A 13583-nucleotide genomic window follows, 5' to 3' on the forward strand; every position below is an offset into this window, starting at 1 on the left:
CAATGCTAATACAGTGTTGAAGGAGTGTTGCACTGTATGAAGTCCTGCTTTTTGAATGAGATGATAAACTGAAGCCCTGTCTGCCCTCTAATATTGATGGAAAAGATCCCCCTGTGCTATTTTAAAGAAATGCAGCGGATTTATTTTGTGTTCTAATTCCTGTTTATCTCTGTCAAATAAAGCAAAGTATTTGGCCATTATCACATTGTATGTGGGATTTTGCTGTGTACAAATTAACTGTCATATTTCCTATATGTGAGTACTTTTCAAAAAGTACGTAATTAGCTATAAAGTGCTTTGTGAAGCCTTTCATGACCACAGGGCAGAAGATAAAGGCACTTTTTTTCAATGGATGTGGAAAGGTAACTAGAAGTTACCATATTTGCCATCTTTCTGAAATAAGCAGATTGAGCTGTTCAGATCTTTGAATGGGTGATAAGAGGATGGAATCTAAGTTCAGGTTGTGGAAAGCTCTAGCCACTGAAATTTGGTGTCCACTTCGAGTAATCTCAATTCCTGAGCCATTTGGGAAGCTTTTTCTGTATCGCTTAAGTCTCTGACCGCTTCTACCATTCAACGAGAATCTTTTTGACAAAACAAAAGTTTATATGATAATTTGACCCAATATACAAATCATCACAATGTACAGAATATTAGAATGCTCCTCAGCATTAGAAAAATAGCAATATTTTCAGCTTGTTTCATATATTTACTGTTCAATCTTTAGAATGTACTGAAGTTACTTAGCATAATAGTCAGCATATGTTGAGAGAGTAGGGAAGTTAATATTTTAGATGCTGATCCTTTTTCAGGAGGTTTTATTCATCTGTTCTCTCCACAGATTCTGACTGGCCTGCTGAGTGTATTACGTTTTGTTTTCATTTCAGCATTTGCAGTACTTTGCATTTGCTAAAGTAATTTTCTCTTGTATCCCAACACTACTGAATTATGGCAAGTCGCTAGGCAACTAGCTTCTATTAATAGAGCCAGTTGCTGATAAAACATACAAATTGATTAATTTCCTGTAATCATTCCTGTCTCCATTTTATGTTTGTATATAGTTGTTTCTACGCAGCATCTTCCTTCATCTAATCCTGCTGAGTTCAAAAGGTGGATGGTCACAGTCTCCTTTTCCAGTGTTAAACGTTGGATTGCAGGAATTCTTACTTCGTGCAGATTTTTGGATGCATAAATGTACCAATCTTTTGGTAATTTAAATTGAACAATCCTATGGAAATTGAGGGCAATACCTCTTGGTGCCAGCACTTAAAAGCAGGTTCCTTAATGAGGGGACCAAAAAATTGAAATTAAGCCCTCTGGTTGATAATTAACCAGACAGAACTTCTTGGTTTTGGCAGTTTTATTTGAATAGCAAGTTTGCAAGTTCAGCTTGTGTACAAAGCATAATGATGTGCTATGAACAGCTTGACCTAGCCTGGAATTAATATGTCAAGTTTTATACTCGATGTTGCCATAGCATCTGTTGTTTACTTGTGTATTTTGAAATAACTATTTTTTAAAAAAACGGTGTTTGTCTTTTTTTTTTTACACATTTCAACTTTGTGGTAACAAAAAGCACTATACTTTCTTTTATAGATGAATCTGCGTTCTATATTCACAGAGGAACAGCAACGAGTGTTACAGCGTTATTATGACAGTGGAATGACAAATCAAAGTAAAAATTGCTTTGGATTAATAATACAGTGTGCACGTGAAACGGGGTTAGATTTTAATGTAGTCAGGGTAAGTAGTATAATATTTTTCCGCAAACGTATTGGAAATGTTGGGTTTATATTGGATCCCAGTGGTATTAAATAAGGGGGCAGTATCCATTATCACACTGCACTCTGCAAGACATTTAACTTAGACAAGACACCTGTTCCAGACCAAGCCTCCTGAACGCAAGACATCAAATCTTGTGTTATAACTGCTAAAATGGCCAAATTGCAACAGATCTTTGAATGCTTTATGATTAAAACTGTATATATAATTTGTGTTCAGAACTGCTAAAAGTCTTCTATCAAAATGTTCACACATGGTACCATTTGTTAGCAGTTGGCAGGGAAAGGAGGAGGGTCTTTTAAAATGTGACATCAAATTAACCCTCGGGTGTTTGTATGTAAAACATATTCCGAAAAATATATTGTGTGCTGTCATTTGTTTTCTAGAGTTTTGCTTTCTGTTGTATATGCAAGGCTTGGGGACCTGAATTTACCATTTTATATTTAGCCATCCTTGCTGTTCTGTATTTTTAATAAGCAGTTAGGTAGGATCTGGAAGCTTTTGATTCCTTTGGAAGTGTTTAGCCCAAAGTCTTTATTTTTTTCTGCAGAGCTAGAATTGAAATTAAATTATTTCAATCTAAGAATATTTAGGGAGCCAACCTTTAGCTATTTTCAATGTGTTGCCAAGAGGGTTTCTCTGGTTAAATAGTTTTTGGGAATGGTTCCATTGTGTTACCACCATTGGCAAATGTTGGGAAATAGTTAACTTATCAAAATTGTGCTATGGTGCATTAGATTTTGAATGTAAACTAATGGGGTCGAAAGCCATATTTCTTCTGTTCAATGATATTTACAAATGCACTTGTGCAAAATACGTAAAGATTATTTGTCTGTTCACTGCTGCTCCTGAACAATGAATCTGACATGTAGTGAACTGAGTGAGCTTAACAAAAGCTACAGTTTTAAGGTATTAAAGCAACGACAGAACTAAATTGCACAAGGCAGTGGGTATCGAGCCGATGCTTAGCCCAATACTTCTATTGTGAGCAAACATCAGTTTAACTTTTCTCACGATAATGCACAATGATGAAGCAAAAAAAAAGGGCCAGCTATTACAGAATGGGGAAGATTCTGCCTAGGATAATCAAATAACTAAAATTGCAGTTGTCACGTGAATAAAATAGATCAGTTGATCAATAAAGATAATGTGACTTAATGTTTATTCTTTAAAGAACAAACAAGTGTATAAGTGGTGTAACATACATAAAAGAATCCTCAGGAAATGTTTTGCAAATTTTGGCCTAATAGAACAACTTGTCTATGCTGATTCTTCAGAAGATCAAACTGGAACCTCACTCACTTCTTTTTTCCATTCTCGTAGCTTATATTCATGATTTCTTCATTCAAACATGTTCACTTTTGAAAGTGACTGATTAAGCTAAAAGTAACACTGGTGTCTCACAAGGGAGTTAAAATTGACCAGAAACTGAATTAGAATAAGCATCTAAATACTGTGACAACAAGAGCAGGTCAGAGACCAGGACTTCTGCAACAAATAACTCACTTCCTGTCTGTCCAAAGCCTGACTTCCAAGTCAGGAGTGTGATGGAATGTTTTCTACTTGCCTGAATGGATGCAGTTCGAGCAACTCTTGAGGAATTTGATACCATCCAGGAACAAAGTAACCTGCTTGATTGGCACCCTGTCTAACGCCTTAAACATTCACTCCTTCACAACTGGTGCATGCTGACAGTAATGTGTACTATCTACAAGGTGCACTCCAACCTTGTTTCATCTACCACTTTGACAGACAAGGCAGCAGGTGATTGGGAGGACTCATCAGCTGTAGGTTTCCCTCCAAGCCACACAGCATCCTGACTTGGAACAGTATTATCTTTCCTTCAGCATCATGGGTGCAAGTCCTGAAATCCTTAAACACCATTGTGCGTGCACTGGTACTCACCGCATTTAGTGGTTCAAGGAGATATAGTTCAAAGATGTAGCTCACCATTGCTTTCTCAAGGGTAGTCAGGGATGAACAAGGTGTGGAGATATTTCTAGGATTGTCTAGAAGTGAGATCTCTGTTTTAAAACTCTTTATCTATTTAAAACAGATTAAGCAAAATTGTTTCTTTCACAGGGTTGAGTCTGAAACTCTTGCTGGTGGAGGAAGCAGTGACCTCGAATATTGTTAAGGAAGTGGTCGATAGATTCGTGTCAGTTACATGTTTGAAAGGTTATTGGGGTAGATGACAACATGGATTTGAGGTTACCGTCAGATCAGCTTTGATCATATTGACTGGCAGGGCACGCTCGAGTTCTACTTCACCTGTTTTGTATATCTGTGATAAAATACTGGCTTTGCCAGCAACACTGGTATCTCGTGAAATAATAAAAACAAATTGAGTTGCTTCCAGCATGTTTTCATGCAATGCATTCCATATTGTAACAACACTTTTCAACAAAAAACTTCTCCAATTTCTATTTCCAATTATCTTAAATCTGTGCACACTAGGTTATGGGCTCACCCATCGGTATTAGCAAAGTATATTTATTTACTCTGATTAATATCTTTCCACTAAAAGCGGTAATTGAATATATTGAAATTGTGCATTTGAAATGAAGAAAGTGGGTGTTTGAAGTCAAAAGTAATATCAGCAAATTCTAGAAACTGACAAACAGTTATGGCTTATCTTTGCATGAATTTATGCATATTTCCAGTATTTCCTTTTAAGTTTACATGTCTGCAATTTGATTGCAAAAGGAAAATTTGTGTTTTATTCATACTATGATAGTTCATAGAAGATCACAGGAGTTATGAGAGGGTTTCAAGTATAATGAAGGAATTATTTTGTATAAAATGAAAGGTATATTGCTCAATTTCAAATGTGTTTCTGTGACATATAAAACAATATCTGTGCCACTGCTCTCCCTTGCCTTACTTACCTTGGATAACACCTGAACTTGCTGAAACTATTACTTGGTCAATTAGAACATTTGGAGAGAGAAACAGCAACATTCCAGGTCATTCACTATGCTGCATTGACCTGTTAAGGATTTCCAGTGATTTCTGTTTATGGCTCAGCATCTTCGCAAAATCCTGCTTTTGCACTTATCATATAATTCTGGGTGACATTGTCCTGTTGATTTTAAGTGACAATACTTAATGAGAAAGTAGTACTCCATTATCCATGTTCTTTATTAACGATTGTCTTTTGAAGAGAATTTTCATCCTGCTGTTTCAACACTGGCTGTTTATGGATTTCCTAAGAATGTATAACAAATGCATGCAGTTAGTATGATGCTGATTGACTCATTGTCAATACTTTCCACAGCACAGCGGTGGCTTAATGGTTAGCACTGATGCCTGACCGCGCCAGGGACCCAAGTTTGATTCCCACCCTCGGGCAACTGCCTGTGTGGAGTTTGCACATTCTCCCTATGCCTGCATGGGTTTCTGCTGGGTGCTCCCGTTTCCTCCAACAGTCCAAAGATGTGCAGGTTAGGTGGATTGGCCATGCTAAAATTGCCCATAGTGTTCAGAGATGTGCAAGCGAGGTGAATTAGCTGTGAGAGATGTAGGGTTACACAGATAGGCTAGGGAGGTGGGTCTGGGTGGGATGCTTTTCGAAGGGTCGGCATGGACTCGATGGGCTGATTAGCCTACTTCCACACTGTAGGGATTCTATGATTCTGTATATAGCTTCAGTATGACATTTTCACAGCCACTTAAGAGTTTATCAATGGGGTCATTAGGACTGGACTCTAATTTTTTCATTTATTTCGATGTGCTTTATCATCTGTAACCTGCTCTGCAGTTTGCTTGCAACCACGTATTTTAATTTCTTTAATGGAAAGTAATGAATTTGTGCTATGCCTATTTAAGGGTAGAGAGTGGGTGGTGAAACAGAGAGAGAAATCTTTTTGAATTGGTGAGTTTATTTGGGCTTTCTTATTAGACTTTCTTCCATGCTCACGTGCTAAGTAACATGGCCCGTTCAGTAGTAGTTATGTTGAGTATATTTTTGGGTAAAACATGGACCCATGCCCCAGACAAGTTTCAGATTTGTTTTCTAATTTGTGTTTTAAATCCTGATCATCACATCACTCCTTGTCTGTACCGGTTTTAGTGTGTGATTACTCTTTTGAGGCAAAGAAACCCAACAGGAACACGCACTAAGCCTAATGTACGACTACCAGTGAGATTAGCCAAGTTATTATAAAAATCCTTTTTCTTCACCCTTTATATTATGAAAGCCCATCCATTAGATTAGTGGTTTATGTGCAAGTCTGACTATAAATGGCTGGAATTGCAACCTTTGCAGGTTTTGGGCTCGGTCATTGGACACTGCATGTATAAATCTGAAGGTGGTCATAATTGTGAAGTTTAACTTGCATTGAAATTCTAAGACATAGCTTTTTTTTAAAATATGCAGTAATAAAGGTTTTTTTTTATCCACTGAAACTGCCATGTCAAATTATGGGGAATGGCTGACTTTTTTTCCTTGTTTATCTATTTAAGAAGACTGTACTGAGCTTTAAGTTTTTGACTTGAACATGTTCTGAATTGACTGTGCTTTTCTAAAACAAAATCTGCCATTTGCACAGTTAATGTTGTCTGTTTTGCAGACTTGGATTGGCAATAAAAGAAGGAAACTGAATTCTACAAAATACAGTTTGGAAGATCCACCCTCTACGCAAGGACCAGCAAGTAACAGTACGATGGGAAAATCTGAGACACCAGTGAAAAATACTAGCCTTGTCTCTCCATCCCAGAGCCAACAAACAGTTTTAACATCACCATGTAGGAATGTAATGGTAACTGGTGTATTTACCTCTACGCATTCTGCTAGTGGACAAGTGTTGTCTCACCAAAAGGATGGCCACAGATGTGACATTCCTAAGGGTCTTGTGCATAGACCAATAGGGAGAACTATAACTGAAATGGAATTGCAACAGCATGCCACAAGTCAAAGGCAGTCAGTTTCCAAGAACTCTGCAATTTCAATTTGTGAGAAAATTACTCCTGGATCTAGATCATTAAATGTTCACAGCCCCACCAGCACTGTGTATTCTTGCAGTACAAAAAACTACAGTCCTGCTTATGTTCAAACTGAAATAAATAGAGTACAATCAACAGCAACTAAATCAGTTGGTGGGTGGCCGAAACAACAGTTTAATTCAACCATTGCAGAGCTATCTCAGTGCCCACGGAAACTCACTTGTGAACCCTCTTTCTCAAGAAGTACATCCAGCTGTTCGTCTGATTCCAAGGTTAACCGAAACACAGGAGACTCTGCTGTAAGCTCTCTCCAGATCCGTGATGTATACTCACTGGCAGGCAGTGAACAGTGCTCAAAGAACAGGGGGGACCATGCATTTAGGAACTTGCGTCAGATGGAAAGTGGATGCTTTTCCATTGCCATGGAAACTGGAGATGTTGATGAGTATGCAAGGGAGGAGGAGCTTGCATCAATGAGTTCAGAGCTGAAGAATCATCCAAGAGTTTCTGAAGCGAATACCTCGAAAGAAATGGAGTGCTCAAATACATCTCTCGCAATACAAGCAAGGAACATTGGCACTGGTTCGTCACAGGTCAGTGCGCGTGATATATCTGGAAGCGCGTTTTATCGTAGTGGAGAGTTCCGAGCACCTGGGACAACAATGACCTTGTACAGTAATGCTGCCTCATCAGAGGATTCATTTAACCTCCGCCTTCCATCATCTAGCAACCAAAGGCTAACTCCCACCCAGAGCAACTATCAGGTACCAATATTTTAGTTTTTCATTGGAAATAGTGTTACAATTGTGCTAATGTGAGAAAGCAATATGTAATCATTTAAAATGTAGTTACACGTCATATTGGTCACTTGCTGAATACTTTCCTTTTGATTTTCAAACCTTTGTAATTTTCCGTCATTGTAACTATACCCTTTTGTTTCTGAATTTTTATACGATTGTCTTTTATGAATGAATTCAACTTAGTCAGTTTTTGTTTTCTGCATAATGGGAACAAAATTATTTTGTTTTGAAGGCAAGTATACTCAATGGTTAAAAATCAGTTATTTATATTGCCCGTAAAAGTTTAATAAAAACTCAAATGTATTGTAGTAAAGTAAGTACATTGAAAACGGCAACAGCAAATCTTTGTTCATCAAAGGTTAGACTGTTTGTTTGGTTTCCATTTGCAAGGTTGAGTTCAAAACCTAAGGCTACTGCTCAGATTGAACGTGCTAGATTTTATTTTGACTTTTGCACATCTTAGCTCGACCGCTGGTTGTATCCCATTGAGATAAAGGTAACACTTCCTGTCTTAGGAAACATTCTTGCAATACAAATGCATCATGGGAGATTCCACTGATTGTGTAGTTAATAACATACTCCTTTTAATTTCTGTTTGGGTTTATCCTACAAATTTTGCCATGCTTTAACTTGCAGTTGTTGAAATTATTTGTGGGACACTTCCTGTTACACTTGTTCTGTGGATGTTGGCAGACCAATCTTTCTATCTCTTTCGTGTCCAATAGGTACTGCAGACTAGATAAGCTACTACTGATCGTTTCAGACCACTGACAGTTGCTCAGCAGGTACCACTATGACTTGCTTCTCCGAATTTGTCCACCAAGTCAAACTACCTCCAGCCACAAAAAATAAAGTTCACCTCCTTGCTTCATAGTACTGTGACCATTTAATATTCTTCCCCATGGAAACAGGACAGTAAACTGCTGTGGACACATTTTGTAATAGCATTGTAAATGAATTGAAGGAGACATTTAGGAAGAAAGTCCACTCCTCGTTATAATTTGAGTAATCTTTCTTTCAAGTATTCCAAACATAAAAAGTACTGCAGAAGAGAAACTCATTGAAAACATGTTGTGTTAATGCTTTACAAACATACTTGTGCACCATCTGTTCATCCATATGATAATGTGAACTAGTTAATTGTAAAACAAAATTGCAGCACTAATAGTTAGTTCATCTTTTCTTAGCTGAGAGTTATCTGAAAGTTCTACTTAGAATCTCTCTTCACCCGAGAGAAAACTGTCTTTTGCTTCCTTGTACCTTGAAATAGAATGTGCATTTTACCATTTTTCAAATTAAATAAAATGTTTTCAATCCGTTTCTCTTCTACAATACTTTAATGCATGGTAAACTTGGAAGAAAGATTACTCAAATTGTTAGCTGGAGTGGAAGCTCTTTTTTTAAATGTCTCCTTGAATTTATTTACAATGCTATTACAAATTACGTCCACAGCAGTTCTCTGCCCTATTTCCATGGAGAAGAATGTTAAATGTTCACAGTTCTGTGAAGCAAGGAGCTGAATCTTTAATTTTTGTGGTTGGAGGTAGTTTGACTTAATGAAAAATTCTGAGGAGCAAATCATAGTGATACCTGCTGAGCAACTGTCTGTGGTCTGAAATGGTCAGTAGTAACTTCTCATGTCCAATAGGTAATGCGGAATGGCCAGGATGGCACTAGATTCTATTGTGATGAATTATCAAGATGCTAGGATTTCAAAACTTTGGAATGCAGACGTAGTCTGTTACTATTAACAGTTTTCTATATGGTCAGAATGCATTCAAATATTCAAGAAGGATTTTTTTTCTTGATTTGGGAGATGTTGCTCAAAGGAGTAATGGAGGTAAAAGTTTTCATCCAAGTGAGTTGAATGGGACTGCACAACAATTTATGTTGCAGATTGATGTATTGCACTTGAAGTTCAGGAAAAGTAAATGAGATTGAATTGTATCCATGTCATTGGACTGAAGAACTGTCGTACATTTTGAGGAGAAAAATGGTGAATGGAAGTATAGCTCATTCTTAACTTGAATTCAGCAGCTTTGCATCAACTGATTTTAGTCTAAATTCTCAATTGCTAAATTCAAATGATGGGATACAGCAAAATTTCATGGTGGAGAGGAAAAGAAACTTCGTGGACTGACAATATGAGAAACTGAGTGATGAATAGCTTCATATTGAAATGTATATTTTCCAAAACTTGAGTACATTCAGAAAATTAAGGTCACTTTGCAGACTGCATCTCCTGCATTGCTGAATTAACACAAATATTTTCATTTAAACTTGTCTTGCTAAGCTCAGATTTCCGAAGGAAAAATGTATAAAAATGTTGGTAAATTTGCACTAGAGACTACATTGTTTCTATTTGAATTTAGAATAGAAATGAGGAAATATTCTGTTTCAGTTCTGCAATGCCCAACTGTAAATGTAGCCTCACATTTTGAAGTTATGATAGTTTCTAACAATGCCAATAAGCTGCAGTGTGGAGCGTTGAATATGGAACACAGAGATTGTCAGCATGTTGGAATCCTACATTGTCGTTATAGACCAGACTAAACCACCTCAAAACATATAAAGATGATAGCCTGAACCCTAACTTTTTCTTATTTTAAAGCCAAATGCCAGATGTTGCATTCTGGATGCAATTTGATTGGTAAAACTACCAGTCTTAAAGCAAAACACACTTTATTTATACACTATAGTTAAAATACAACAAAAGAATGAAGAAGTTGGAATAACTTCACTCTATTAGAAAACTTAACAACAGAATAATAGATTATTTAACTACTAAACAGTGACTATTTCAATTTACTAACATCCATAAACACACCCTTGGCAAAGGTCAATTCAGTAAAATGGTCTCATATGCAATTCTAGCAGCAGGAAGAGAACCCCAGTTTTTAGCTATAACAGAGAGAGGAAAAACAGTTTCCACATCCAACTTCAAGATTCTAGCAACGGCACTGAAAAACTAAAACTAAAAAAAACCTGGGTTCCATGGGAGCTTGACCCCACCCATTAAGGCTGCTTCTGTTGTTCCAACTTAAAGAAAACCCAAGACCTCACAAGCTATTTACTTTATTCAAATCATTATAGCCAGCACTTCACCTCTGTCTTAAAACCTCTGCTCAAAAAAAAGGACAAAATACACCTCTTAAAGCCATAGTATCATCACTGTGCTTTGAACTCTGAATAATTTCTCCAAAGTTACTTTTGCAGAAGAGGAAGAGGTTTTATAAGTTTGAGTGATTTGGCACTGCTAAAGTCTGATCTAAATTGGTACTATTTTGTTAACATTATGCCATTGCGATGTGTGGATGATGCCACAAGAGCACAAAATGCTTTAATTCATTTTGTATAGAATCTTAGGGCATAAAAGGAGGCCACTTGGCCTTTGTGCCTGTGCTGGCTCTTATAAAGAGCTATTGAGTTAGTGCCATATCCCAGTTCTATTCTTCTCTAACCATACTGCTCTGGAAACATTTCCTCTGCCATGTGCAAACAGTAGAAATATGTTTTGACTTGGTTCGCAGTAGGAATGGCCAATTTATTAACTATCTTGGGCCTCATTCTCTGAGCTTTTTTTTTGACTTTTCCAAAGTTGGTAAAGACTGTGTAAACATGCTGCAGTTTGTGATCTGCTATTCAGGTCTGAAACAGCCAGATGCTGGGATCCAAGGTCAGTTCTTGATTTCCATACGATTTATTATAAATGCTATTTGCACACTTCTCCTTGAAAGCAAATAAAAAAAAAGGTATGTCTCTGAAATGTGGCAATCAACAGTGGCATTTGTTATTAATTATTGAATAATTCTTTAAGCAAGATTTATCTCTTCCAGTTGACCAAAGGAAGTCCAAGATCAGTTGCCATAAATATGTAGGGATTTGCTTAGAGTCAGAGAGTCGAACGGCAGTCTTGCCTTGTCCCTGTCCAAATGCATTCCAAGATAAAATTGCGAGAGAAAGTTGGAAGTGAAGGAAAGAAATATTAGTGGAGTTGCCTGCTGTTTTTGTGTGATCTTCTATTTTGGATACTTTGATCAACAGCTTTAACAGAAATGTTAAAAGATGTCAACTTTGTGTCTGTTGTCAATTAAAGTTTGCAATTCTGCATTTATTGTGAGGTAAACACATTTCAGACAGTCCTGGATCCATCGTGATAATTTTTAAAAAAATTCTGAAGTCTTAAAATATTCTCAGTACTGTCACCTGGTATGAATGTGTAACATGCGATGATGGCTTGAATCACCTTAAGGATATTGGTTGATTATGGAAAGGCTTTAATGGTATGTTTTACAGTTCATAATTTGAGCACAAATGTTATTTTTATACTTCAGGTGTCTGGCTCCGTTCTGTTGCCTTGTATAACTGGAACCTCAAGGAAAAGAACAGTAAGTATTATGTGTGTGCTTTGTCATTAGTTTTAAGTTTCTACTCCTTCATTATTGCAAATTATAGGCCCTTTACCCTCAAACTCTTTTCAGTGTTTAAAATGAATATTGGCATCAGTCAAAATGACATGTTAGTTTCTAACTGTCTTCTTAAATAAAAGTTTAGAAAAATATTTGAGAATATCAAGACTCATGCAAAGCCCACTTGGCCCATTGTCATTTGTTTCCTCATAATCTAACTCTCCCATCACCATATTTAACAACTTCAATAAATTTAAAAGGAATTATCAAAATTGGTTGCTTGCATGACACATTATGTCATACATCTATTGCTGTGTTGGTAAAGACAATCTTACTGGTGTATTTCAAGCATACTGTTTCCTCTGGCTTGCTTAGAAGTAATAAGGTGGATTTATTAATTTTGTTACATTTAATATTGAAGTACTTGAATGAATTACTGCCCCCAGCCCCCTTTTCAAAAAAAGTCCAGAATTTAGGTATTTCTAACTTTTACACCTGGGATCACCTTTCTTGTTCACTTGGTGCTTTTTTCTGAAATATCTTTTCTTTAGAATAGAGTGACCAAGATTTATCATGTTACTTGGAAGTCAGCTCTGACTTGTGCAAAGAGCTTAAGCCTTAATGTTGCACAAAATCAGATCTTTAATGGTAATAAGGTTGAAATACCTGCCACATTTTGGAGCCACGCTGATTTTGTTTCAATTTATAATGCAGATATTTTGTTAAAGAAAGGTGTCAAAGGTGCTTTCTTTCAGTTCAGATGTTAAATCAAGACTCTGTTGCTTTCTCAAGTGGACATAAAATGATTTCTGTCTAACAAGTGTAATTAATAGAAATCTTACTGGTGATTCCCTTGCAGTAACCATCTTTAGTAAGGAAGGTCTACTACTACTCCTACTTTGTCTGGTTGTATAACATCACACCCAACATGGAAGCTATTCCTGTTATCCTGTCAACATTTATTGGTGGATCTAAATCAATACAAGACATTAGGTGGTTATTTGCACGTTGCTGTTTGTGGGACATGGCTGTGCACAAATTGGCTGCCACATTTTGGACAGTATTTAAGTGCCTGTAAAATGCTTTGGGACATCTGGAGTTTGTGGAAAATGCTTTATTAATGCAAGTCTTTCCATCTTCCTTTTATTTCTTTCTTGTATGCTTAAAAGGACAGACAAACATTAATGACGTCAAAGACTTTTAGTCAGTTAACAATTCTGTTTACGTAAGAATTCTATGTGGTGTCACTTTGTTCTTGCTTAAGCATTGGTTCAAACGTGGCATGACATTGAATTAACTGCCGTTATTATATTATATGGTGGTAATTTGTAATATCTGCCAAAAACCTATCTAATCACAAACTGAGTGTTTTGCTCTATCTCTGACTTCCTTTCTAAAGATTGTGACTGCAACAGAACTACTGGCAAAACTTAGAATACCTTTTCTTCAACAGAAAGCATTTTGTTTTAGCATTGTGACAAGTTGAGCAGATTTGACTTTGTTGTTCTTTAATTTTGATTTCTTCATTCTTTATCAACTGCATTTGATCAAGAACAGGACCGACCTGTGGTGAGAGCCACATGTGTAGCAGGGACTCTCATGTAGCATGAGCCATACTGTCAATATGAAGTGGAAGTGTGATTGATGT

General features: G+C 36.8%; 1 protein-coding gene across 13 annotated transcripts in view; it reads left to right on the forward strand.

Annotated features, from left to right (window-relative positions):
• hdx (highly divergent homeobox) overlaps positions 1-13583 on the forward strand; it is a 92104-nt gene that overhangs the window by 28664 nt on the left and 49857 nt on the right. For 9 of the 13 annotated variants that reach the window (XM_048605351.1, XM_048605353.1, XM_048605352.1 and 6 more), the window contains 3 exons: positions 1597-1743; positions 6354-7490; positions 11861-11914. In XM_048605351.1, the coding sequence (XP_048461308.1) occupies positions 1597-1743; positions 6354-7490; positions 11861-11914 (1338 nt within the window). Of the gene's footprint in view, positions 1-1136; positions 1209-1596; positions 1744-6353; positions 7491-11860; positions 11915-13583 lie in introns of those variants that run through there. The other 4 variants (XM_048605360.1, XM_048605358.1, XM_048605350.1 and 1 more) reach the window with 3 other exon arrangements.

Source organism: Rhincodon typus, chromosome 14, assembly GCF_021869965.1.
Source record: "Rhincodon typus isolate 14 chromosome 14, sRhiTyp1.1, whole genome shotgun sequence".
Lineage (NCBI taxonomy): Eukaryota > Metazoa > Chordata > Chondrichthyes > Orectolobiformes > Rhincodontidae > Rhincodon > Rhincodon typus.